Raw genomic sequence first — 27,941 nt, forward strand, 5'->3', positions numbered from 1 at the left:
GGGTTCAAGTGATTCTCCTGCTACAGCCTCTCGAGTAGCTGGGACTATAGGCATGTGCCACCATACCTAGCATTTTTATTTTTAGTAGAGATGGGGTTTCACCATGTTGGCCAGGCTGGTCTCGAACTCCTGACCTCGAGTGATCCGCCCATCTCAGCCTCCCAAAGTGGTGGGATTACAGGCGTGAGCCACCACGCCCGGCCTTATTTTATCCTGAATTGTTAAAGGCCCCTGTTCCAACTGACTTACATAAAAATGTTATTCCGGTTCACTAGGTCCTTAGACCTTTTATGTGCTCTGCTGGTTTACTGCTTTAAGGAAATGATTGAAAGATCATCCTTTTCTATTTCTAAATAGTTCTCACCAGGGATAATTCTACCACCACCTCTTTCCAGGGGGACATTTTAGATGGTCATAACTGAGAAAGGGGGTGCTACTGGCATCTAGCAGGAAGAGGCCAAGGATGCTGCTAAAAGTCCTACAATGCACAGGGCAGCCCCCAAGACCAAGAATTATCCAGCCCAAAATGTCAGGAGGACAGAGATGAGAAATCCTGGTATAGTGGTTAAGAGTGAAAATTATGGGAGACTAGACTACCTTAGTTCAAATCCAACTCCACTACTTACACTATGTGAATGACCCCAAGCAAGTTGACTTCTGAGCCTCAGTTTCCTCATTTCAAACTAAGGGACAGAGTACCCAACTCACAGGAATACAACAAGAATTATGTAGGAATATGTGCTTAGTTAAAACTTAAAAAAAAGACTGTAGCAAGTTAAAGTACGAAAGTAACATGCAATCATCCCTTTTAGTTTGTACTCCTTTTCAAATATTAACAGATATACTGACATCCTCCACCTTCTATTTAGTATCTCCCTCTATCAAATACCAAATGTAACTGCTCTAATCACATTATCTCATATAATCCCCTATACTTACATTCTGCTACTTTAATAAATTAACCATGTATCGTCTTCTGAAAGAAATATAAAGTTATTTTACACGGTTTAGTATATCCAGGAGTTTGCAATATAGAGCATTAAAACTAACTCTTTTTGTAGTCTTCCTTCATTTACAATATTATCAAACCTACAAAGTATATTTTCTTTGGTCCCAGAACAAGCATGGGTCACTTGGATAATCACAGTACAAGAGCTATTACATAATTTAGTCTGATCCCATTTTAGAACTGAAGAAACTGAGGTTCAGAGCTTGCCAACTTGTCCAACTGGACAATTAACTGCAGAAACTAGAACTTGATCAATTCCCTGATTAAGAAGTAACAGAAATATGTAGAAGCATCCTCTTCTTTTAAATTCCAAACAGGACAATCAACAAAAAATTAACCTTGAATAGTACTGACAGTGATTATTGCTCTCACATTCAACAACAATTACCCCTCTTCTAGGAAATCAATAACTAACTTTTTAGGAGCTAACTTCAACTCTTACCCAACTAAGTTTCCTTCAGTCTTAAGCAGATACCTATTTACAGGTTCTCTAAAAAGGTCTCCCTAATTAGTATAACTCACTACACACCTACTTGTTTTCTTATTGCACTACTGTGTTGTAATTTTAATACTCATTTCATTTTCAAAATCCATCCATCGAACATGAAATTTTTGGGGTGGCAACGGGCACTACTGGTGAAGAAACAGTCTATCATGAATAGAGATTTAGTATTTCCTACCTCTCAGAGAAAAAACTCTCCACCCTTTAACAAAATATATTAAGATATTTGGACAGCTAATATTTAAGACATTTTCAGAACATTCTGTAAAATACGTAGAAAATATGTGAGATAGGCCAGGCGTGGTGGCTCACGGCTGTAATCCCAGCACTTTGGGAGGCAGAGGTGGGTGGATCACCTGACGTCAGGAGTTCGAGACCAACCTGGCCAACATGACGAAACCCCACCTCTACTAAAAAAAATACAAAAATTACCAGGCATGGTGGCGCATGCCTGTAATCCAGCTACTCAGAAGACTGAGGCAGTAGAATCTCTTGAACCCAGGAGGTGGAGGTTGCAGTGAGCCAAGAGTGCCACTGCACTCCAGCCTGAGTCACAAAGTGAGACTATGTCACCCAACACAAAACAAAAAAGCTAGACAGATTTTTCACCTTGCCAATTTACCAAAATTCCAGTTATTTACAATTCTGAATATTTTCACAAATATGGTTCATAGTAAGAGTTCAATAAACACTTTCTTAGATCACTGGTGTTTCCCTATGACTCTCAAGCGTTCAAGTCTTCTTTAAAGAGATGTTATGCATTTAACAAGTCTGATCAACACCTGTTATTTTCCAATTAGTTTATCAATATTGAAATTTATACAATTTTTAAGTATACAAATTTCACTCACATTTGATTTTTTGCTGCTTGCCTCTGAGCTTTTCTTTCTTTCCTTTTCTGATCTGGTGGCTTGGCAAAAACAATTTCAATATTTTCTCCCTCCAAGTCTTTGCCATTCATTTCTTCCATAGCCTTAAAAAATTAGATAAGTCAATATAAAAATAGGACTTTCAGACAATTATGATTCATTTAAAGTTGGAATATCATTTATCATTAATGTGGGAAGGACAAGAGAAAGCCCCATGCAGGCAGTCAGATAATTTTATTTAAAGATGCAGATCTTCAACTATTTTTCATTTTTACTTAGAAAACTGCCAAGGTCACTAAAACCAAAAGGTTTTAGTTTGAATGGATTCCATGGACTTCCAAGCTTCCTCCAATTTGTAAAACTATTTTGAGATTCTAAAATGACTAGAAGTTGTTAGTCTGATTTAGATGCCTATAATTCCACCATATTTACCTTGACAGCACCATCTCGCTCATCAAAATGAATGAATGCATAATCTTTTAACTTCTTCACTCGTTCCAGTTTCCCAAACTGACTAAATGCCTTTTCTAAAATCTCTTCTGTTACAGTATTGGCAAGGTTGCGTACAAACAGCACTTTTACCTAGGGGGAAGAAAACACCCCCCTGTATTATTTCCAAAGAGTTCCATTTCTAAGATACCACCACCCCACCCTATAAAGTTAACTGAAATCACAATCCATTAGAAGAATGTCAGAATATAAAAAAAAAAGTTTTCAACTCCTTGGGTAAATATCAAGGAGCAGAATTGCTGGATCATGTTGAAAGACCTGAAATAGATGCTTTGCCAAAAAAGATATACAGATGGCCAAGAATCTCATGAAGATGCTCAATGCAATCTGCCATTCGGAAACCGCAAGTCGAAACTATTAGAATGGCCAAAATCCAACACACTATAAATGCAGATAAGAATGCAGAGCAACAGAAAGTCTCATTCATTGCTGGTGGGAATGCAAAATGGTATAGCCCCTTCGAAAGACAGTTTGGCGACTTCTTACAAAACTAAACGCACACTTCCATATGACCCAGCAATCCTGCTCCTTATTTACCCAGAGTTGAAAACTTACATGCACACAAAAACTTACACAGGGATGTTAATAGCAGCTTTATTTGTAACTGCCAAAAATTTGCCAGACGCAGTGGCTCACACCTGTAATCCCAGCAGTTTGGGAGGCTGAGGCGGGCAGATCACCTGAGGTCAGGAGCTCGAGACCAGCCTGGCCAACATAGTGACACCCCATCTCTACAAAAATACCAAAATTAGCCGGGTGCGATGGTATGCGCCTATGGTTCCAGCTACTCGGGAGGCTGAAGCGTAAGAAATGCTTGAACCCAGGAGGCAGAGGTTGCAGTAAGCCAAGATCGTGCCACTGCATTCCAGCCTGGGTGACAGAGCGAGACTCTGTCTCAAAAGAAAAACAAAGAAATTTCCAAAAATTGGAAGAAACCAAGATGTTCTTCAATGGGAGAATGGACAATTGCGGCACATACAGAAGGAATATTATAACTGATAGAAAGAAACTAGTTAAAAGCCACAAAATGACACAGAAGAACTTTAAATATGTATTACTAAGAGAAAGAAGCCAATGTAAAGGTTACATAATGTATGGTTCCAACTATGTAACATTCTGAGAAGGCAAAACTATGGAGACAGTGACTGCCAGTGGTTGAATGGGGAGGGATGACTAAGCACAGGACAGAGGATTTTTAGGGCAGTTAAACTATTCTGTATAATACTATGATGGAAACACAGTTATACATTTCTCCAAACCCATAGAACATACATCTAGAGTGAGACCTCATGTAATATGGACTTTAGGTCCATCAATTTTAACATCAATCTACGTCCATCAATTTTAACAAATGTACTATTCCAGTGCAGGATACCGGTAGTGAGGAAGGCTGTGCCTGTGTAGGGGGCAGAAGTCATATGGCAATTCTGTGCTTTCTGCTGTAAACCTAAAACTGCTCTAATGAAGTCTATGAAAAACAAAATGCAGACTACAGGCTACATCAGTAATAATTACCAATTAGTAATTATTTTGCAATAAAAAAGATAATTTTTCCTAACAAAGTAAATACCATGCCCTCTAAGAGAGTTATTGAATGTTTAACACTTAACACAAGTGGCCAAAACTAATTAAAACCTGCTTTTGAAATCTTAAAGGGGGAAGGACTGTTCAAAATATTAATAAGACGAACTGTTCTCTCAATCCTGAAAGCTTCTCAAAGTAAAATTACAAAATTTAACCTTTTCACTAACATTATCACTTCCTCGTAAAATACTTGAATACCATCTGAATGTGTTAATCTAAAGTGCTAACCCAATGAGACTTTATAGGCCAGAGGAAAAACGAATCCTAACTATTTTCTGTTCTCTAAGACCACTTATCCTTCAATAATATTCATAGTTCCCTGGCACTTCACATTACCCTCAATTTAACTCAACTAGTGGTGTCTGACACCTAACCTATAAGTAATAAAGTGGGAATTCTTAAAAGACAAAGGATAACTGGGGCATGGTGGCTCATGCCTGTAATCCCAGCATTTTGGGAAGCAGGATTGCTTTAGGCTGAGAATTCTAAGACCGGCCTGGGCAGCGCAGGGAGACTAACTCTGTCTCTACAAAATTTTTTTAAAAAATTAGCCAGGTGTGGTGGTACACACCCCTGTAGTTTTAGCTACTCGGGAGGCTGAGGTGAGAAGATCTCGAGCCTGGGGCTACAGTCAGCTATGATCATGCCCCTGAACTCTAGCCCTGGGCCACAGATCTAGACCCTGTCACTTAAAAAAAAAAAAAAAAAAAGAGAGAACAAAGGATAGAACAAGTAACTGCAAATTACTGCACCAGTGTGTAATAAAGTGTTGACTCAAGGGATGTTTATTCTTATACAATGCCTCCACTGACTGCTGAAGTCAGGACACTTAATAATGGCTAAATGTAACTGCAAGCAGCTCTGCTGGGGCCAGTATAATTTACTGTTTTTAGTAGTAAGACTTTTAACCCCAAAACCATGTAAACTAATGGTGCCATTCTCAAAAACTCAAATTGCTCTTAAAAAACACACAAAATGGAAGTCAACTGTCTACAGCATGTAGACTACTTCATTATAAGATTGTGATGGCTATACAATTATGGCTAAGTATCCACGAATCAATTTCTATTTTCACTTTGCAGGCACATGGTATTTCCAGTGTGCACTGCCTAGTCCCATAGTAAAGAACATTTCTCCCAACTCTAAAAATATGGTTTAAAAAAAAAACGTGCACAGGGCCAGATGCAATAGCCTCACGCCTGTAATCCCAGCACTTTGGGAGGCCGAGGTAGGTGGATCCCGAGGTCAGGAGTTCGAGACCAGTCTGACCAACATGGTGAAACCCCAGCTCTACTAAAAAAAACACAAAAATTAGCCAGGTGTGGTGGCGGGAGCCTGTAATTCCAGCTACTTGGGAGGCAGGAGAATCACTTGAACCCGGGAGGCGGAGGCTGCAGTGAACTGAGATGGCACCAAGGCACTCCAGCCTGGGAAACATGGGAAACAGGAGTGAGACTCTTGTCTCAAAAAATAAAAAAATGTATACTGCTCATTTTATGTTTCCCCCTCACCCCCCGGCCCTTCTCCCATTAATCCCTCAAAAAATATTTTTAACTTGACTATCATTACCTTTGCCATAACCTCAGGATCAGGATCTTCTATAGGATCAGCCCATTCAACAGTTCCAACATTCCCCCAGACCTTGACTTTACCACTCATTAACCTACGCCTTGCCTGGGCAGCTGTTTTGTGATCTTCATATTCAAGAAAGCAAAAGCCTCTGTTTTTTTTCTTGTCATCCGGTTGGTGGTATAAAATGACGTCTGTAAGACCCTCTGCAAGTAAGCAACCATTCCAGGAAAATTAGATGAAATAACTAGCAAATACAAGTAGATCAAAGGATTTATCTAAGATACTACTTAAATATCAAAATGAAAAATCATCTCTTTCCTTCACTAGACATCTTTATAAAAGACTATCAAAAACTAGGTCCAGATTATTTTCCTAATCTGTTTCCGAGTTTTTCAACACAGAAATCTCCAAAAAGAACATGTGCTCTTTTTAATTAGACGTAAGGACTATTTTTGCTTTCACTAATTAAATCAGAGAGGCAGATAAAAATTTTCGTATAATTGTTGTAAGAAAATGGTAGTATAGATCAAATATGGCTATTTTTCTTATTATGCAAACACTAAAATTCTTTTTAATGGCACTTTTCTGGCCGTAGATATCAATGGCTTTATTTCAAATAAAATAGAAGTTATAAGTACTGCATAAAAATTTCCAATGTCCTGAAGGTTGATAACAGGCCGATAATTTGTTAGACACTGTTGGCAGACCAAAATATTTTCTAAAAGAAATCTGTCATTTAAAAGTTGTTAGAAAAGACATTCTACAGTTCAAAAATTTTTTTTACCATGTTGACAATATATAAACTCTGTTTATGGGCCAGGCGCGGTGGCTCATGCCTGTAATCGCAACACTCTGGGAGGCCGAGGCAAGCAGATCCCTTGAGGTCAGGAGTACAAGACCAGCCTGGCCAATATGGTGAAACCCCATCTCTACAAAAAACGCAAAAATTAGCCAGGTGTGGTGGTGTGCGCCTGTAATCCCAGCTACTTAGGAGGCTGAGGCAAGAGAATCGCTTGAATCTGGGAGGTAGAGGCTGCAGGGAGCCAAGATCACACCACCACACTCCAGCCTGGGCAACAAAGCAAGACTGTCTCCAAAAAAAAAAAAAAAAAACTCTTCTATAGCAATACTTACTATTCCTGTAATTTCAAGAACATCAAATCATTATTCATACAATTCTACTAATAACATCAACTAACACCTAGAGAAAGAACACACAAAGAAATACAATCTTCCAAAACATAGGAAGAACAATGATTTTGCAGAATGAATTCAAATCCTAGCTGTATTCCCTACTAACTTGTACAACGTTTGGCAAGTTATTTCCCAAATCCCTGAATACCTGTTTTTCTTATCTGAAATATGGGGTTACCTACACTTCAAAAGTTGTAGTGAGGATTCGATGAGTCAATAAATGTATTTAGAACAATGCATGACACACAGAAATATGCTATTATCTTCATTATTAAAAGCTGCACCTCATTCCAAATAAATCCAACTTACCTGTTACTTTGCTAAATTCTTCAAGAATCTGTTCCTTGGTTTTACTCTTAGGAATAGAGCCCACAAAAAGCCTATTGTTGGCAACTGAGATGCAGACACCAATGTGTTTTCCAGAACGAATTTCATGATTATTATACTGAAAGGGGAAAAAGTGCATCATGTTTTTAAATTATTTATACAACTAGAAGAGTTAATTATAAAAGATACACAAGAGCAAATCATCCTTTAAAAAGTAGTTTACCTTAATTCCCATACAAGGGAATTATGAGGAACAGATTATATTAATAAGACCCAATGGACAAGTTTATGAACCAATTTAATGCAAATAAAAGGTTATTAAATCCTTTACTTGATTAATTAGAAATCAGATCTGCAGCAGCTTAAAAACAAGAAGTGCCAGTTCCTCAAAAACTTAACTTTTACTTAAGTTCATCCCATCAACCAGTTATTCTCATACAAGGAAAACTGATCCCAAGATCAGCAAGATCTCTGCCTTTCTGTTAACCAGCACCTAAATCTATTTTTCCATCTTCCCTTCCTCTTATCAAAAGTTGCAATAAGAAATTTCAGGCTTCAAATATTTAAGTCTAAAAAAACAGCTTTTATTTCTGAATCCAACTGTACTTTTTCCCCATTTCATTTTCATTATGCATATAACAAATTATGAAGGAAAAAGAAAAGTAGATTGGTCACGGCAAAAATGTACAGAAACAACTTTAAAAGTACAGTAAAAAGTAAATTTAATTTTCAAGTAACCATATCCCACATTATCATAAAGCAGAGGCAAAAAGCAATGTGTCAAAGTGACAAATCTACCAATTAGTATTATTTACAAACCCAAGTGCAAAGTATCCAAGTAATCTAGAAAAGTGGATTATATGGGTTAGTTAAAACCACACCTCAAAATTTATGTTACTAATAATGGCGGGAGCAGCGGCAATAATTATTGATTAATCTTCCCACACCTAACCTCAAAATCTATTCTACATGTGGAGCTACACAAACTAAAGAACCAACATCAATTTCCATACAACTTTACAGAACTACCTTACAGCAAAAGAAACCATTCTTCTATCATGCCCATTCTTGCTAGGTACACCAGGTATTAACAGAAGAAAACATGTAATTCAGAAAGTTGAGTCCTCCCTGTCCCTTTCTCCATCACCAGATAATCAAAATTTAATAAAGTTCAAATACCATACCTCCAGTTCAGAAAACTTTATTGCTTTCTACCCCACTATTCTGTACAGGCTATTCAAGTGCGTGGCCATCCTGATTCCCAGGTTTATTTCTATTTCTCTACATTTATGCCAGAGGCACAACATTAAAAAAAAATAAAAAGATGACTCCTGCTACTTCTCTTCTCTCTCTCAAATACCTTTTTATATCAACTCTTAAACATGCAGGGGTTTTTTTTTTGTCTTTTCTGAGACAGAGTCTTGCTCTGTCTCCCAGGCTGGAGTGCAGTGGCACTATCTTGGCTCACTGCAACCTCCGCCTCCTGGGTTCAAGCAATTCTCCTCCCTCTGCCTCCCAAGTAGCTGGGATTACAGGCGCCTGCCACCACGCCCGGTTATTTTTTGTATTTTTAGTAGAGACAGGGTTTCACCATGTTAGCCAGGCTGGTCTCGAACTCCTGATCTTGTGATCCACTTGCCTCGGCCTCCCAAAGTGCTGGGATTACAGGTGTGACCCACCATGCCGGGCCACATGCAATTTTTATACTCCTATGGCTCTGAAGAAATTGCCTTCCTTCCCTGAAACTTCTACCATACAAGCTCCTCTGGATACCTGTAAATTGAGTTCAACCACCCAATACTTCAATACATAAATACTAAAAGGGTCAACAAAATACTCCTCCATGTTAACACAGACCAACAGTTCTCAACACGAGTGATTTTGCCCCCCAGAAGTCATCTGACATTCTTGATTGTCACAACTTGGAAAGTGGGGACTTGCTGCTGGTATCTACTGGGTAGACAGAAGAATGCTGATAAACATCTTACAATTCAGAAGACAGCCTGTCACAAAGAATTATCTAGTCTAAAAGATCAGCAGTGCTGAGGTTAAAAACTCCTGCCATATACTTTGTTTTCTCATATAGCATTCATGTCTTTCTCTTCTATCAGACTAATAATCTTTTAACAGCAGAAACATGTTACCTGAATGTAGCAGAGTTATGGCTGAATCCATCATTGCATAGAATTATGGACAAGTAGATTATAATGCCTTATTTTACAAGTAAAATTAAAGTAAGAACACAATAAATTACTTTATGTACACTTCCTGGATTCTTATAATCTAGCATCAAGCAGCCAGCCTTAGCAACCAATCAGTGGTTTTCAAATTGGTCATGCAATCAGTAATTCTAGTAATTAACAAAAACAATTAAAATACCAGAAAAAGGTAGAAAGAAATACTAAGTATGTAAAGGCAAAAACAGGAGTGATTTTGGGGGTGACAGATTTTGGTATAATGAGGAGGGGAACTGGTATTTTCCAATGTTCTCAAAACAGGAGCTATTAACTATAAGAAAATACCTAATTCTAAAAAAACTTCTAACAAAAACTTGAATTCTTAGTTCTACCAAGAAAATACACCATTGAGAGGAACCAAAATCCTTGTAAGAAATCTAGGCTGCAAAGGCAAGACAACAGAGAATGGAAACATTCCATCAAGGCAACAATAATCAAAGAAATATAGAGAAGACAGCTAATCTGTAACATAGGCAACACTTCCATTAACCATCAATATTAACAATGCTGCTTCAAATTATTAATGACTGTTTCCATTATTATCTACTGAAAGACCATTTTTTTCCTTCCTACCCATCATCACTAGCCCTGATGCTAATCAAGTTAGCCAAGGCATGATAGGTAGAAAGTACAAAGGATGGATGTGGTCTCTGAACATGACTAACACAAAGATTTAGCAGGATTTATAAAACAAACTGCTGATTCCTCTCTACCCACATTTTTTCAATTAAAATCTTGGGCCAGGCGCGGTGGCTCATGCCTGTACTCCTAACATTTTGGGAGGCTGAGGCGGGCGAATTGCCTAAGCTCAGGAGTTCGAGACCAGCCTGGGCAACACAGTGAAACCCCGTCTCTACTAAAACACAAAAGAAATTAGCCAGGAGTGGTGGCAGGCACCTGTAATCCCAGCTTCAGGAGGCTGAGGCAGGAGAATCACTTGAAACTGGGTGGCAGGGGTTGCAGTGAGCCGAGATCGCACCACTGCACTCCAGCCTGGGCAACAGAGCAAGACTCCATCTCTACAAAAAAAAAAAAAAACAAAAACTTGGAACAATTGTATTACAGGTAACAGAGAGTAAACTAGCTCTCCAATGAAAATAAGTCACTAAACGAACAAAGTAAGGAGACTCTGTGTATACTGCCCAACTATAACAAAAGTAGTACCTAGAAATTAACATTTCCGGAAGCAACACCCCATCTATGGATTACGCATGCCTTTTTTGTACGTATATTTGAATTGCTTAACCTTTCTTATGCTAATGCCACTCTATCACCTAAAAAAAAAACAAAAACAAAAACAAAACACTTATCCCAGCAAGATGGGTAACAGTGAGTTACACAGTGAATGGGGTAATACAAAAAACAAATGTGAATAAGGGATTCTAATTTAATACTAGTAAACCCTAACTCAAGAGGTAAGTGTATCAGGACACTACAGTGGTATAAAAAAACGAGCACACACATAAAAAAGTCTTCTTTCCTACTCTAGAAAGGTTGGCCCTGAATCTTAAGTTAGTTGTAAAAATCTAGCTTTCAAGCTCAGTACCATAGTGAAATGAACCAAATAGAAAATGAAGATTAATTATGATCATTAATCAATGTGAGGTTTCAGTTTTTAAGAACACCAAAACAGTAGTACAGTCTGGAACATTCCTGTCATCAAGTCTCAAAATTTTAAGTCACTTTTAAGTCCTTCCCTCATAGTCACCAAATTCCCAGAAATTCAGCAATGTCAAATTTGGAATCTGATCCAGAAGAGGCTGCTTAGTCCTAACTCTTCTCAGCAAAGCCACTACCTCCAAAGCCATCCACATTGAAGATTTTTTTTGTTTTTTTTTCTTTTTTGAGACCGAGTCTCACTCTGACACCCAGGATGGAGTGCAGTGATGCGATCTCAGCTCACTGCAACCTCCACCTCCCAGATTCAAGTGATTCTCCTGCCTCAGCCTCCCTAGTAGCTGGGACCACAGGCGTGCGCCACCACACCCGGCTAATTTTTGTATTTTTAGTAGAGACGGGTTTTCACCACGTTGGCCAGGCTGGTCTCAAACTCCTGACCTCAGGTGATCTGCCCGCCTCAGCCTCCCAAAATGCTGGGATTACAGGCATGATCTACTGCACCCAGCCTAAAGATTTCTTAATTATAAAGTCTTCTTTATAATGAGACAAAATCTACTTCCTTAAATAAACCTATTTCTTTCCCCCAAATGACAGCATTTCATATACCTGGCACACAAGCACATGACTTAGTTGTTCTCTATGCTTGGCTAATCATTGCTTCCCTGATAATGGCAAACTAAAGTACCCCCAAGAAATACTGACAAGTGTCACTGAAGAGTGACATTCTAACACAATACTGTAAATGCAGACTGAAACAGGAGTCTAGAATAAACTGGCGCTTATTACTAATTTTCCACTTCTAGACACATCACTTACATATTGTCTGTGTCACCCTAGCTTATTTGGCAACCACACATTACTGACACCACAGCCTGTTAAACTAGTGTCAATACTTGACTTTAGTCAATTCCATCTTGATAGATATAAACTTTCTTTCTCAGGCTATCAAAATTTTTCAGATCCTGACCATCATCCAAGGCATTTATCACTGCATGGAGATTCAGGTTACCAAACATATCATGAACAGTCCAACTACACTTTCAATTGTTGATAAAAACTAGAATACGACCTACAGCATACCACTATGACCTTTCATTTCTCTTTCCAAAATCTCCAATCTTTCTCCTTTCTATTGCTGCCACCCTCCTCCTGGCCTTTGTTGTCTTTATTCAAATAATCTTCATTATTCAGCCACATACAACACGCTACCCATATCAGGGCTCAAAGAGCAGGTGAGGGGTGCTATGCAGCTTAGCCCAGTATGAACTAACTCCTGGCACTGACTTTATTACAAGTTTTATTTCCACAAAACACTGCTTCAGCTAGATTCACCTGTTTTCTTCACCGTGCTGCTCAAACCTCTTTATTGCAAAGCCTTCTCCGCCAACCCTAATCCAGTCTCCCTTCATCCTTCCTTTACGCTTTGCACCATTGGATTCCACTGTAACAGTAATCTTTCATGTTCTATAAACTCTCTAAGAACCTGTATATCTGCAGTAAAAGTTTTCATGCTAAACACGCTATCTGCTAAATTATTATTAAAAATATCTCTGAACCTACCTTGTCAACTACATTCATCAAAATGGCTGTACATGAGGCCGAGGCAAATAGATCACTGAAGGTTTGGAGTTTGAGACCAGCCTGGTCAATATACGAAAAATAAAAAAAAAATAAAAAAAAGGGGCCAGGTGTGGTGGCTCATGCCTGTAATCCCAGCATTTTGGGAGGCTGAGGCGGGCGGATCATGAGGTCAGGAGTTTGATACCAGCCTGGCCAATATGGTGATACCCCATCTCTACTAATAACACAAAAATTAGCCAGGCGTGGTGGTGCTCACCTGTAGTCCCAGCTACTCGGGAGGCTGAGGCAGAAGAATCGCTTGAACCTGAGAGGCAGAGGCTGCAGTGAGCCAAGATCGTGCCACTGCACTCCAGCCTGGGCAACAGGGCCAGATTCATATCAAAACAAAACAAAATTAGCCGGGCATGGTGGCAGGCTCCTGTAGTCCCAGCTACTCAGGAAGCCGAGGCAGGAGAATCTCTTGAACACGGGAGGCAGAGGTTGCAGTGAGCTTAGATAGCGCCACTGCGCTCCAGCCTTGTTGAGAGTGAGGATTTGTCTCAAAAAAAAAAAAAAAAAAGCTATATACACATCATGACAGTATATATAACCAATCTGGTGACTAAAACCATCAGAGCTATTAAAATAACTTGTGGGCCGGGCACAGTGGCTCACGCCTGTAATCCCAGCACTTTGGGAGGCTGAGACGGGCGGATCACGAGGTCAGGAGATCGAGACCATCCTGGCTAACACGGTGAAACCCTGTCTCTACTAAAAATACAAAAAAATTAGCCGGGCGTGGTGGCAGGCACCTGTAGTCCCAGCTACCCGGGAGGCTGAGGCAGGAGAATGGCATGAACCCAGGAGGTGGAGCTTGCAATGAGCTGAGATCGTGCCACTGCACTCCAGCCTGGGCAACAGAGCGAGACTCCATCTCAAGAACAAACAAACAAAAAAACTTGTAACATGCAAACAGATTTCATCTATTCCAATGCTTGTACATAGACATTATTAGCATTTCATCAGGATATTTCCGTTAAGACTGTCATGGAATTGCAGCATCACTAGCCTTGGGCTCCAATTCCAGCAACATACCACACAAATACATAAACACACCTGCCTGTCCTTCTTCATGGTATTTAAATCAACATGTCTATTTCCAAACATCCCCTGGGTAGGTAAGGGAAGAAAGCATCATCACCTATTAATTTACCTTAATCACAGGGCAGCAAGTAGCACAGAATTGTAAATGGAGACTATTAAAACAGCAAATGGTCCATGAGTTACATAAGAATATTAGAGAGCACTGGTCAGCTAGTCAGGTTAGTTATCCAACACCTACTACATAATGGGGCACAATTCTAAATGTTAGGGAGAAAGGAAAAATATATATATATTCTAATGGGAAAAGACATGTAAATAATTTACAAAGTCAAAAAATAATTACAAGCTCATCCAAGCAAAATCTATTTTATCATTCTTAGAATACTGTCATGGGGGCAATTGGGTGGTAAGGTGCTCAATGTCACCTTACCCGAAAAGAAAGTATCAGTCATAAATGGGCTGCTTTCAACCCCTACGAAAGCAGAACAGCAGAAGGCAGCCTTAAACTGATAATGGCCATGGCTTGGCTGGGCACGGTGGCTCACGCCTGTAATCCCAATACTTTGGGAGGCTGAGGCGGGCAAATCACTTGAGCTCAGGAGTTCGAGATCAGCCTGGCCACCATGGCAAAACGCCATCTCTCCTAAAAATACAAAAATTAGCCAGGCATGGTGGCACACACCTGTAATCCCAGCTACTCGAGTGGTGGCTGAGGCAGAACTGCTTGAACCCAGGAGGCAGAGGTTGCAGTGAGCTGTGATCGCACCGCTGCCCTCCAGCCTGGGTGACAAAGCGTGACTGTGTCTCAAAAAAAAAAAAGGTCATGGCTTAAAGAAGGCAAAGCATGGCTAAAAGGGTAATTAAAAGGAAGAGTGGGGAAAGAGGTAAGAAGAAACTTGTCTGGATAGGGCCTTGTCTGTAAGTCATTTTTCAGCATAGGAATGCTGTGATCTAATTGATGTTGCCAAATATAAAGGGCAACAGAAGGCAGTGAGACTAGCTAAGTTTCTTCAGTAGTCTGAATGGTACAAATGGTACCTTAAACTAACTAGGGTAGTAGCAGCGAAGATAAAAAGTGTTAGATGCCAAAATATTTTGGCAACAGATAGGACCTACTTCCTTAACTCTTTTAACACTACCTAAACCACTACATAATTTAAAGTTATCAGGCTACCTGGTGACGTAACTTGTACAGCTGGCTTAAATTGTTATGTCTAACAATAGGGACCTCAGCTAAAGAAACCCGGCATCAAACTAGGGCTGGGATATTTAGCTGTATGGCCTCAGGCAAGTCTATTTCTTTCTACTACCTGGCAGAAAGGGTTGTTGAGGCTGAATTTAAAGGTAATAATGTAGCATCTAGCAAAGCTCCTGTCCCTTAACAAGCACTCAAGTAGTAGCTATTAATCACCTTTTCACAAGTTTAGATCATGCTTCCCTAGCTAATCATCATTTACAAATGAATTTTTTTCATTCCCCAAAATAAAGGTAGATGTTGGCTAGAATCAGGGTCATTTAAGAAACTTGCAGTTGCTTTTAATTAACTTCATGCCTCTTCAACTGTTAACATCAATTAACCCATTTTTGTAAGTCCACATACAAATAAAAAGTCTACAGTACTATTTAACCTACAGAAACTAATCATTGCTGTATCAGTATTAAAAGACAATGCCAAATACCTAAAACTATTTCAACCTAAGGTATTCCTCCAGACACTCAAAAGAGAAACAAAGGTGCTTCAACCTTGTCTGATCTATAAATAATGCAAAGGAGGCACGAGGCACTTTCCCAACATTTAGTTATATATAACTAGAATGACACTTCAATTAAAAATTCACTTTGGATAGAACTGTAACAAGTAGAATCTCAAAATGTGACACAGTAGAGACAGTTTCCAAAGTATGTGCCCTTGAGGAACATACTTAGGAAAGGGGTATTCATGTCTGCAAATGAATACAAAGTGGCAAAAAACATCCAAAAAAAATTGAGATTTGTAATTTCTCTAGAATGTTCCAATTACGTCACTTTCTCTAAAATCTAGTTCTTTGTTGCGCTAAAGCAAATCCACCAGATCCTACCCACAGTAGAGCATCCTTTTAAAAAAAGCAAACAATGGCCAGGCACAGTGGCTCATGCCTATAATCCCAGCAATTTGGGAAGCCAAGGCAGTTAAGACTGCTTGAGGCCAAGAGTTCAAGACTAGCCTGGACAACATAGTGAGACACCACCTCTACAAGTTTAAAAATTAGCCTAGCAAGGTGGTGTCCTCATAGTCCTAGCTGCTTAGAAAGCTGAGGCAGGAGAATCACATAAGCCCGGGAGTTCAAGGTTAGTGAGCTTTGATCATGACACTGCACTCCAGCAAGGGCAACAGAGTGACACCCTGTCTCCAAAAATAATAGTAATAATTAAAACCGTTTACTTAAGGCCGGGCACGGTGGCTCACAGCTGTAATCCCAACACTTTGGGAAGCCAAGGCACGTGGATCACAAGGTCAGGAAATTGAGACCATCGTGGCTAACAAGGTGAAAGCTGTCTCTACTAAAAAAATATTTAAAAAATTAGCTGGGCATGGTGGTGGGCGCCTGTAGTATCAGCTACTCAGGAGGCTGAGGCAGGAGAATGGCGTGAACCCGGGAGGCGGAGCTTGCAGTGAGCCAAGATCGCACCACTGCACTCCAGCCTGGGCGACACAGTGAGACTCCGTCTCAAAAATAAATAAATAAATAAATAAAATAAACAATTTACTTAAAAGTAGGCTGGGTGTGGTGGCTCACACCTGTACTCCCAGCACTTTGGGAGGCCGAGGCCGAGACACCTGTACTCCCAGCACTTTGGGAGGCCGAGGCCGAGACTGGGGTCAGGAGTTTGAGACCAGCCTGGCCAACATGGTGAAACCCCATCTCTACTAAAAATACAAAAATTAGCAGGGCATGGTGGTGTGCACCTGTAATCCCAGCTACTCAGGGGGCTGAAGCAGGAGAATCACTTGAACCCAGGAGGCAGAGGTTGCAGTGAGTTGAGATCACACCACCACACTCCAGCCTGGGCAACAGAGGGAGACTCCATTTCAAAAAAACTTACTAAAAAGTCAAAAAAAGCAAATGATGATATGACCAATTTATCCTAGTGGCTGTATACCAATACCTACCATTGGAAATTTTTTTTTTCCCCCTTTTTGGTTTTTTGAGACAGGGTCTCTTGTTGCCCAGGCTGGAGTGCAGTGGCATGATCCCAGGTCATCACAGCTTTGACCTCCTGGGACCACAGGTGCATGCCACCATGCCTGGCTAATCTGTTACTTTTTTGGTACAGATGGCGTCTATGTTTCCCAGGCTGGTTTCAATCAATCCTTCCACCTCAGCCTACCAAAGTGCTGGGACTACAGGTGTGAGTAACCACACCCTGCCAGAAGTATCTTTTAAAAGACAACAAAATGCAAAGTCTCCTATTAATTAGGTAGTACAAAATAATTATGCCCTCAGAAAAGGACTCAAATCACGACAGAGAAACCCAGAAAGAAATGTAGAAAGTTTTAAGACATGAGTTAATTCCTACGCCAATCAAAAAGAATGCTTATCTATAGAAGTTTCTCCATTATATTTAAAAACTATATTAATAAGACTGTATTCTAAGCAACCTACAGCAATGCAATTTTAGAATTCAATGTATTTATTAAACAAGGCAATTGTACAAATGGAAACATTTCCTAGTGTCTACTGGCACTCAAAATCACTGTGTTACTAATGGATTATAAACCATCTTCCTCTAATGATGTATCTTTACTGTAAAGTTTCTGGAAAACATCTATAAATAACTTATAGTGGTCACCTACCATAATTGGTATATTTTGATGGCAAGAATTAAGTAACTTACAATGTCAGTTTAATGATTCTTTTTCAAAATGTTACAAAATGGATCTGACACCACTAGCTAAATTCTGCAGTGGTCCCTCAGCACATACGGGGGACTGGTTCCAGGAACCCATACCAAAATCCATGAATGCTCAACTCTCTTAAATAGCATAGTGTTTGCACATAACCTATAAAATTCTCTCATACACTGGTGTATTTTTTTTTATTGGGTTTTTTGGGAGTATCTTCTATCCTCAGCCAGCTGAAACTGTGAATGCAGGACCCACGGTACAGAGAGCCCACTGTATTAGCTTTCTGTAGTTACGACACCTCACTGCTTACTGGATCATTCTGCATTTTCACTTACTGCTACTTTATTGCTACTTGGCAAAAATATTCTACTCTTTTATAGGAGATTAAAGGATTTTGGGACAGGCAAGGTGGCTCATGCCAGTAATCCTTGCACTTTGGGAAGCCGAGGTAGGAGGATTGCTTGAGACCATGAGTTCAAGACCAACCTGCCAGCACAGTGGCTCATGCCTGTCATCCCAGCACTTTAGGAGGCCAAGGCGGGCAGATTACTTGAGGTCAGGAGTTGGAGACCGGCCTAGCCAACACAACCCCATCTCTACTAAATATACAAAAATTAGTCGGGTGTGGTGGTACGCACCTATTATCCCAGCTACTCGGGTGGTTGAGGCAGGAGAATTGCTTGAGCCCAGGAGGCAGAGGTTACTGTGAGCCAAGATCATGCCCACCACACTCCAGTGTGGGTGACAGAGACTTTGTCTCAAAAAACAAATAAATCATAAAAACAAACTAAAGGATTTCTAAGGTACCTCTTTCTAGAGCTCTAAAATGCCCCTCCCCTCAAACTGAACTGCTGAAACTAAAATTTTGACAACTCAAAGGTTACCAGTAAATCTGAATTCCCTCTAAAACAGGAAGCACTCTTTTATGAAGGGAAAAATCAGACATGATTTGAAAATATCTGAATTCTCAAATTCTCTTTGTAAAGGCATACAAAGTATGCCTTTCTTTCAAGTAGCATACTTTTGTACTGTTTAACTTCCATCATACTCAATTATGCAAACCAGTGGGGGGTATCACTCAATACAGAAAAGGAAGACTTGGCCGGGTGCAGTGGCACACGTCTGCAATCCCAGCACTTTGCGGGGCTGAGGCAGGCATATCTTCTGAGGTCAGGAGTTCATGACCAGCCTGGCCAACATGGTGAAACCGTCTCTACTAAAAATACAAAATTTAGCCAGGTGTGGTGATGAATGCCTGCAATCCCAGCTACCGGAGAGGCTGAGGCAGGAGAATCGCTTCAACCTGGGAGGCGGAGGTTGCAGTGAGCCAAGATCGCACCACTGCACTCCTGCTGTCTAGGTGACAAAGTGAGATTCTATCTCCCCAAAAAAAAAAGAAAAGGAAGACTTAAGAGTTTTATTTTTCTCTTTAAGGCTTGCTTAAAGTGATAAACCTCATGGTAAAGGAAGGGGTAAAACTCAGGAGGGAGGGAAAAAAAAAAGTCTGAAGATTTTAAGTTTGTCTGGAATTACCCACAGGATATGTAAACCAGATAAAGCAAATTTAACAAACATGGCATAGTGAGCTATCTTGTACAAAAGTTCTTCCCAGTTGTATTGCCTGATACATTCTATGGGTTTAAATTAGCCCCCAACTCTTCAACTATAAAATGCAGAAACCACTCCTGTCACAGAACTTAATAAAACTAGTTTAAAGGACTTACATAAACTACAATTTAAAATAGTAAAATTTCTTTCTGGCCAGGTGTGGTGGCTCACATCTATAATCCCAGGACTTTTGGAGGCCGAGGTGAGTGGATCACCAGAGGTCAGGAGTTCGAGACCAGCCTGGCCAACATGGCGAAACCCCATCTCTACTAAAAATACAAAAATTAGCTGGGCGTGGTGGCAGGCACCTATAATCCCAGCTACTCAGGAGGCTGAGGCAGGAGAATCACTTGAACCTGAGGGGTGGAGGTTGCAGTGAGCCAAAATCATGCCACTTCAGCCTGGGCAGAAGAGAGAAACTCGGTCTCAAAAAAAAAAAAAAAGAAAAAAGAAAAATTTCCTTTTTAAAAAAGTTGGAAAAATTACCAGGTCCTTACCTAACATCTGGTATTTTTAAATCAAATATGGCCACTCACCATAAAATCGTTTGTTTCATCAACTAGAAATGTATCACCATGTCTTTTGTGAATTATTTTAGAAAAAGGGATGGCTCAGGTATGGCCAGGAAGTATGACAGCCCTTACCACAGTTACTTTTCTTAAATCTTTTCACATTCCTATAAATTTAAACAAACGAACAAAAAACGTCGCTAAGCCAGATGTTTATAAAAACCAATTGCTAGGAATTCTACCATGCCGCCTTTCAGATGCTGAATCCTATCAACTATACATGCAAAGAGTATCACTACAATGCTTGCACAGTGATGTGGGGAAAAAAAAAACCCGCCTAAATCAGTACTTCAAAAAATGTTTGGTAAACTCTTAGGCACAATAAGAAAAAAACCTGATATTAAAGACAGTGAACGTGAAAACTGAAGGGGAAAAAAGGACAACTTACCAGTTTAACAGCCTCCTGAGCTGCTTCTTTTGTACAAAAAGTGACAAACGCATAACCTCTATTGAGACCAGTGAGTGGATCCATCATTAGACGAAGATCCCATATAGGTCCAGCTTTCTCAAATAATGGAACAAGTTCATCCTCAAATAGATCTCTTGGGATCTTTCCCACAAATATCTGTAAATTAAATATTAAGTAAAAACCATGGAGAATTGCTTTAGGAAACCAGATACCTGTGCTTTTACTACAAAAGGTACAAGTTTTTAGTTGCTTTACCTCAGTGCCAACAGAAGGCTGCTGACCTGAATAAACGGAATCTGGAGGTGGTCCTCCATACTTCCTCTGTCCAGTGGTCACATCAAGTGTGTAGCCTGTTCTTTCCAAGAGTGCCTTGAAAAGTTCAAACGTCATTAATACATTTAATTCACTAGACCACACCCATACATTTAGCAGTTAACATCCATCTTGCTCAAATCTTTCCAATTATCTTGGCATGTTCCCTCATAAACAGGTTTGTGATGTCTGTTTTAAAATTTCCCCTTAATTGTGTACTCGTTATACTCCTAAATTATTATCAGAATTCCAGGGTCTTGTTCAAATTACTTCCTAGTCTCCACTTAATTATTAAATAGTGTGCTTAATGGACAACAAAGTTAAGATCAATCCATCAGCAACTTTCAAGAAAGGATGTATTACTATGTTAATACCATCTTAAAAAATGATTGTACCTAATTTGGTGGAGCATCTTTCAAATCTGGATCTCTTACCCAATAAATTCCCTATAAACCCCACTCCTAGGTACATACTGCCATTCTGGGCATTGTGCCAACCTCAGAAGAAATTACACTTCCCATACCAAGTCTAGAAACTTGGGAGCTACAGGGAAAAAAAAAACCTCCTATTATTGACATTTATGTGCCATATTTCATGGGATAGCATGGGTCATTCAGAAAAAAGTAACAGCCAAAACGATTTTTAAAAACTTTATGAAACTGCAACAATCTTACATAACCTCTGCATTTTAACTCCCAAAAGGTAACTTAAAATTTACACAACTCATATTTACTCAGAGCATTAGGTGTTTACTCCTTATTCTAGGCAAAGTATAGAAAGAAGTATAGGCTGGGCGCGGTGGCTCATGCCTGTAATCCCAGCACTTTGGGAGGCCGAGGCGGGTGGATCAGGAGGTCAGGAGTTCAACACCAGCCTGGCCAAGATGGTGAAACCCCGTCTCTACTAAAAATACAAAAAATTAGCCAGGCGTGGTGGCACGCGCCTGTAATCCCAGCTACTCAGGAGGCTGAGGCAGAGAACTGCTTAAACCTGGAAGGGCGGAGGTTGTAGTGAGCCGAGATCGCGCCACTGCACCCCAGCCTGGACGACAGAGCGAAACTCCATCTCAAAAAAAAAAAAATAGTACACTCCTCCATTATCTGAAGGAAAAAGTCAAGAATTATTCCCCTTTTCCACTGTCTCAACCACAAAGCACAAAACTGGTTTTCTAAACAAAACCAATTTTATTAGCTAGTACATTCTGAAATAAAAAGACTAACCCTAGCTATTTGACAAAATTTATCAAAATGAATAATCTAGGGTCACCTCAGTCTCTGAAAATTACTGGACAGATTTTTAACATTTTCTACTCAAAGAACACTAACTGTTTATGAAAAATACTGTAATTAATAAAAACATTCATAAACTTTCTCACATCTACGATTACAACATAAACTAAATGAGTAATAGCTCATCTTTCCATTTTCTCACATGTAATCCCTGTGCTATAATCGAATTTTTTAACCTTAATAGTTAAGACCCAAATAACACTTTCTGTCAATCCACAAAAACAAAAACTTATTCCCTCTGTCAAACTTCCTCTAAAAATGTCTCTATGCCTTCTTACCACAACTTAGGTCTCATTAAAAATTTAAGCGGCCAGGCGTGGTGGCTCACACCTGTAATCTCAGGACTTTGGGAGGCCAAGGTGGGTGGGTCACGAGGTCAAAAGATTGAGACCATCCTGGCCAACATGGTGAAAACTCATCTCTGCTAAAAATACAAAAATTAGCTGGGCCTGGTGGCGCCCACCGGTAGTCCCAGCTACTAGGGAGGCTGAGGCAAGAGAATCGCTTGAACCCGCGAGGTGGAGGTTGCAGTGAGCCAAGATCACGCCACTGCACTCCAGCCTGGGTGGCAGAGTAAGACTCTGTCTCCCAAAAAAAAAAAAAAAAAAAGCCACCTCCTTGCAAAAAAAAAAAAACTGAAAGCTGAAAGTCACAAACTAAATTTAAAAGTTTAAAAATTTTAGTTCTAGCTCACAAATGCAGACTTAATTACAACTGAATTACAATGGAGACAACTATATGCCACTTTTATGGAAAAACTAGATTTACAGATCAAACTCAATTCACTCACAGCTAGATCTGTGAAAGCCTCCAATTCATGGTTGTCTTAAACAGCTAACTCCATATACCAGCCTTTTCTATATTCTAGGCTTTCCCTGTTTCCACACCATTACAACAATGCTCAAGGCCTATACCCTTAACTGATTTTCTTAAACCATATGCTTGGCTCAAGAACACTGGCACACTACAAAGCACACCAGGTTAAAAAATAATACGATCACCACATTGTCTATAAATTAGAAAACTCACCAATATAAATATCAAAACCGAGCTGAATTTGAAGCCATACACTATGATTTTAAACAAAAAAAAAAGCCTTCCCCTCCTGGCCTCAGTTTCTCATTTACATATCCACACTAAACAATCTTATTGTTAAAGCTGCTTTGAGAAATAATCTAATAATCCATACTGATGGAAGTGGAGGGCAGCAGGGTTAACATTCTGAATTCATTGGGATTTGAGACTCCTAAAAAAAAAAAAACAGTTGCCAAATGTACATTCTCCATCAGTATTTCAACTGTCAGTAAGCTGGCTTTGCAGCTTTTCAAAAAATATTCTAGAGGTATCATGGGTGTATTCCTTTTATACTGGGACTACCATTAGAACAGATTTAAACATCAGTAGCTGGATAACATGATAAACTTCACAGCAAATTGCTTTAGAAACAAATAGTTAAAAGAAACTAAAAAAAAAAACAGGAATTAGGAAAGATTGATGAATTATCTCAACATCTAACATACATCCATTTCATACCCAAGGAATATTTACCAAAATTAGGAAACAGTTAAAATGACTTTAAAACTAAAGGGAGTATAGAAAGACATACCTTAATTTTTGCCTCATCTGGTCCTTTACTAGAATCTGCTACTTTGGTCCCTTGTTTTTCTCTCTGCCTATAAGTCTTCATGACTCCACATAAAAAGGCACTTTTGTTCTGCAAAAAAATGTTCCATTAATATTTAACAATAACCATATCTGAGTCTAAAAAATTTAGCAGATATTCAAATTTTTAAATTCTTTTCACATTGACATTAACATTACCTGAACATGAGAGAGATCACTGTCTTTAAACTGTTGAAGAACTGCCAATGCACCGTCTTCATTGAATTCTTTTAAAGCTTCAATAGCTCTTTCATCTAAATCACTATGTGCAACTAGCCCTGGAAAAAATAAAAGTTATCAGCTTTTAATATTTTTAGAAAAGATTTTTTAGAGAAGACTATGTTGGCAATACAGTTACATGTGTGCCTTTACAATTCTTCTACTCCCCTTATCTATACCTGAAAAATAAACACACACTTCAGCCACTCTGAATTGAATCCTGAACTAAATAGGCCCTACCAACCACACTTACAATAATGAGCTAACTTCTTTTACATCTTTTATATCCGAAGTCTGATAGCTCTGAGCACTACAGTATTTTTACAGTATACAGACTTACGAATCCTAGAATCAACCAACAAAGTACCAAGCATGACAACTGAACCTCTACTCAATTTCAAATACCACCAGAAAAAGTTAACAGCCGCACCAAAAAGACAAGAAAACAAGTCTACAGTTACCAAGTTATTTAAGAAGAATCCTACTATAAAAATACTCAAAAAAGTCACATGGCCTGTTCCCAACATTTAGCAGCTGTTGCTACTATCATATACTTATCCATCAGGCCAGCATGCAAGCCAGCCTTTAGCGCCTAACCTTCTCTTCTTCCCTCCCTCTATACATCTTAACCTCTACTTCAAACTTAAATTAGCCAACTATCACAACAAGCAAAACTCCAGTTCCCACACTTATTGGAAACCACAAAAAGTTGCTATTTTAGCTCAAAGCCAGAAATCCAATAGAAAAATTTCATAATGTAATTTTGCAAGTGTTAGTTCTTACCTGCAACGTAAATTTCATCTAGTTTTTCAGCAACTTTCTGTGGTAAACCAGCATCAAGCAATGTCTGAAAATTTTCTGAATGGATAACTGCAGAAGTAGTATCCATGGGCTCTTCAGTACCATTTCCATTAACATGTTCTGTAGCCATGTTTCCAGAGATCTGTTCAAACGCAATAAGCAAAATTAAACTAGGATCTTCAAAAAGAATACAGGACAATATGAGAGCCCCATCTTTACTTTCTCTACCATTTACTACACCAGCTAGCCTGTGCCTCCCTTTAAAAAAGCCTTACAGTCACTATCGCCTGACAAGCCAGATTTGGAGCACAGGGCACAGAAGGACCGATTCACTATATTCTTCCTGAGCACCACCCCTGACTCACCTGCTAACACTCCCTAGGAAAAACCATATTACAAATACAGCCCAATCAGGACGGGTACGAGCCAGCGAGCGTGCCACATGCAGCTGTGCCCGTTCGGAAAATGAGGTGTGTGTGGAGAAAGCAAAACTGGGCTCCTCTCTCTCAAAGATAAACCCCCAAAGTGCGCGCTTTTCCCGCCTGCCGCTTATAGATCGGTAACAACAGCCAGCGAAGAACAAAGCGCTCACACAAGCCACCTTCCCACCACCCAATTTCTCCACCCTTTAACCCCGCACCCCAAAGCCCGCCCCTGACTCCGCACCCAGAGCGGCAGTCTCACCACTGCGGCCGCCAGGAGCCCATTAGAAACACGTGCTCTGCGCCTTCCAATGTCCTACAACTTCCTTCAACGGAAACCCAACGAATCCCAAACCAAGACGACCATCACTGGTTCCCAACATCAACCCGAAGCCGCGGTCGGAGCCCCCGGAAAGCTGTAGCAGCACAATCTCGCCCCTGAACACCGAGGCAGCGGCGGCGCCAGGCCACAGGCTCTCCCCGCCCCCCAGCGCCGCCGTCTCCGCCGTGACACATGGCTCTCCGCCCCGGGCGCTCCCCGGGCGCCGACGACCCCCGGCCGCCCGCCTGGCCGAGACGTGACCCGTGGAGCGCGGTGCGGGTCCCCACCCCTTACCCCTCCGTGCAGTGACTGCGGCGCCGGCCCGGCAACCCAGCAGCGTGAGGGCGTTCAGCGAACAGCTCAACGCCCGCGGGACCGTGAGCACCGCCCAAGCTCGCCGCACGGCTGCAGGACAGGACCCACTCCTCTCCGCCCACTCCCGCGCCGCGGCGACCGCCACGACAGCACCAACTCTGAACCCGCTCGCGGTCCGTGCGGGCCACGGGACTGTGGAGGCGCCTCCTCCCAGAGCGCCGCAGACAAAGCCCGAACGGCAGCAGCACATGGAGAGGAGGAAGTGGCAGCGCGGGCCGCGGCCTACTCCCAGGCAGCCCCAGTCAACGTGCTCTTCTCCCCCTTGGAATCCATTTTCCAGAAAAGCCGGTTTCTACCCGCGCCACCCTCCCCCAGCTCACTCCACAATGTCATGGAGCTCCCCTCCCAGACCCAGGTTCTGGCGGTCATTACCTCCCCGTTGGGCTGAGGCGGAGAAATCCTGTCCGATGGTATCGGGTTGCGGGAAACGCGTGCTCGCTGCTCCCTGTGTCCGGCGCGAGTGGAGCTGTTGTAAAATGGCGGCCGAAGCTCACGCCGCTGGCAGCAAACCCGATCCAGTTCCACTCGCCTCCGAGCGCGCTCCCGGTGCGCGCGCGCGCCCCCGCGTGACCCCCCCCTTCCCTTCCCTCCCCTCCCCTCCCTCGCGCGTCCGCTTCACTCACTCACTCCCTCACCCCCTGCCCTCCTCCAGCTCCTCCTTCTCCCCCTACTACCACCACCACCACTAGCCTCTATCCGCCTTCTCTCGGCTTTTCTTATTCCCGCCCCCCGCTCCTTTACCCCACTGCTCCCACTCCCCTCTGCGGTCGCTCAGGCACGAGTGGCCGCCCTTCCCCTTCTGGCTCGCACGCTCCCTCACTCCCTCCCTCGCTCGCTCGCACTCTCGGCCCCGTCCCCCAGTCCCTGCCGAGTCGGCTCCTCTCTTTCTCTCTCCCGCGCTGACGTGACAACGTAGCCTACGCCTCGGGACGCGCGCCCGCGGGCTCCGCCCCCACGCCGCGCCGCCTTCCCCGCTCCTCACCACTTGGGTTGGGGGTGGGGGAGGCACAAGACCCCGCCCTTCCGCTCCGGCGGTGGCGGCGGAGGGGCCGAGACTGAATGAAAGGCCCGCCCCTTCCCCTCCCGACACTCCCCTTCCCTCTCCCCTCCAGGCGGGGCGGGCCGGCTCAGCGTGTCCCACTCGTTTTCCTTTGTCAGGAGACTGGCATCTCCCCATCCCGCCCCACCCCACCCCCACCGCGACACCACGCGCACGCCACCCCCACCGAGCTCCCGCCCGCCCCATCCCTGCCCGGTCCGGGGCTGGCGGGGCAGAGTGCTGTGGGCGCTGAGTGCGACTGCCGCTTCCCGGAGGGCACCCACCGGTCTGTGCGCGCCCGGCCCCCGCCCCCGGCTCCGCGGCCGCGTAGCCGTTCCAGGCGGTGTCCACGCCGCTGCCACCGCCCCGCGCTCTCCTCTTCGGGAAGCTGCAGGCGCACGTGTCCCCCGGGGCGGGGCGAGGCAGACAATGGGGCCGCGGGGGAGGGGAGCGGCGCGGACACCCGCGGACCTTTGGTCCGCCGGACTGGCGGTCCTCGAGTGCGAGAGTCGTTCCTGGAGACTCGGTCTCCCCAGCTGGACAGTGGGCCCTCCTCGCAGCCGTGCGGCTCCGCTTTCACGGGAACCTTCGGCGAAGGGAGGGGCGCCCCAGGCTTGGACGAGGAAACCCCGGCTGCTTTTGAAGGGGGAACGGGGCTGGCTCCAGTGGAGCGAGGAGCGGCTCCCGCCTTGGGATGACACGAAGGCCAGATTTGGAAGCGAAACCGCCCGGTGGTGAAGGGTTGTGCAATACTCCGTTTCAGTCCCTGGCCTTTTAAGCAGTTAAGGGCTTCCTCCTGGCACAGTTTGAGCAACTTGAAACAGCACAAAGCTGCGTGGTTAGAACAACTTTGAGAAAAATGTTTGTTTCTTTTAAAAAACCTTGGCAACTAAATCTTATGTGAAGTGACATTTCCTTTGTAATCGTTTACTAGGTACAA

General features: G+C 42.1%; 1 protein-coding gene across 8 annotated transcripts in view; it reads right to left on the reverse strand.

Annotated features, from left to right (window-relative positions):
* The window catches only part of SYNCRIP (synaptotagmin binding cytoplasmic RNA interacting protein), a 35,493-nt gene extending 8,098 nt beyond the window's left edge, over positions 1 to 27,395 (reverse strand). For 3 of the 8 annotated variants that reach the window (XM_063724894.1, XM_054557829.2, XM_009242054.4), the window contains exons 1-10: positions 27,286 to 27,395; positions 24,826 to 24,985; positions 23,983 to 24,101; positions 23,768 to 23,875; positions 20,816 to 20,929; positions 20,540 to 20,716; positions 7,550 to 7,685; positions 6,044 to 6,249; positions 2,813 to 2,962; positions 2,363 to 2,484 (exon numbers count right to left, since the gene is read on the reverse strand). In XM_063724894.1, the coding sequence (XP_063580964.1) occupies positions 2,363 to 2,484; positions 2,813 to 2,962; positions 6,044 to 6,249; positions 7,550 to 7,685; positions 20,540 to 20,716; positions 20,816 to 20,929; positions 23,768 to 23,875; positions 23,983 to 24,101; positions 24,826 to 24,973 (1,280 nt within the window). In that variant the 5' untranslated portion in view covers positions 24,974 to 24,985; positions 27,286 to 27,395. Of the gene's footprint in view, positions 1 to 2,362; positions 2,485 to 2,812; positions 2,963 to 6,043; positions 6,250 to 7,549; positions 7,686 to 20,539; positions 20,717 to 20,815; positions 20,930 to 23,767; positions 23,876 to 23,982; positions 24,102 to 24,825; positions 24,986 to 26,334; positions 26,556 to 27,285 lie in introns of those variants that run through there. The other 5 variants (XM_009242055.4, XM_003776870.5, XM_024248377.3 and 2 more) reach the window with 2 other exon arrangements.
* Between the last annotated feature and the right edge of the window lie 546 nt (positions 27,396 to 27,941).

Source organism: Pongo abelii, chromosome 5 (genome assembly GCF_028885655.2).
Source record: "Pongo abelii isolate AG06213 chromosome 5, NHGRI_mPonAbe1-v2.0_pri, whole genome shotgun sequence".
Lineage (NCBI taxonomy): Eukaryota > Metazoa > Chordata > Mammalia > Primates > Hominidae > Pongo > Pongo abelii.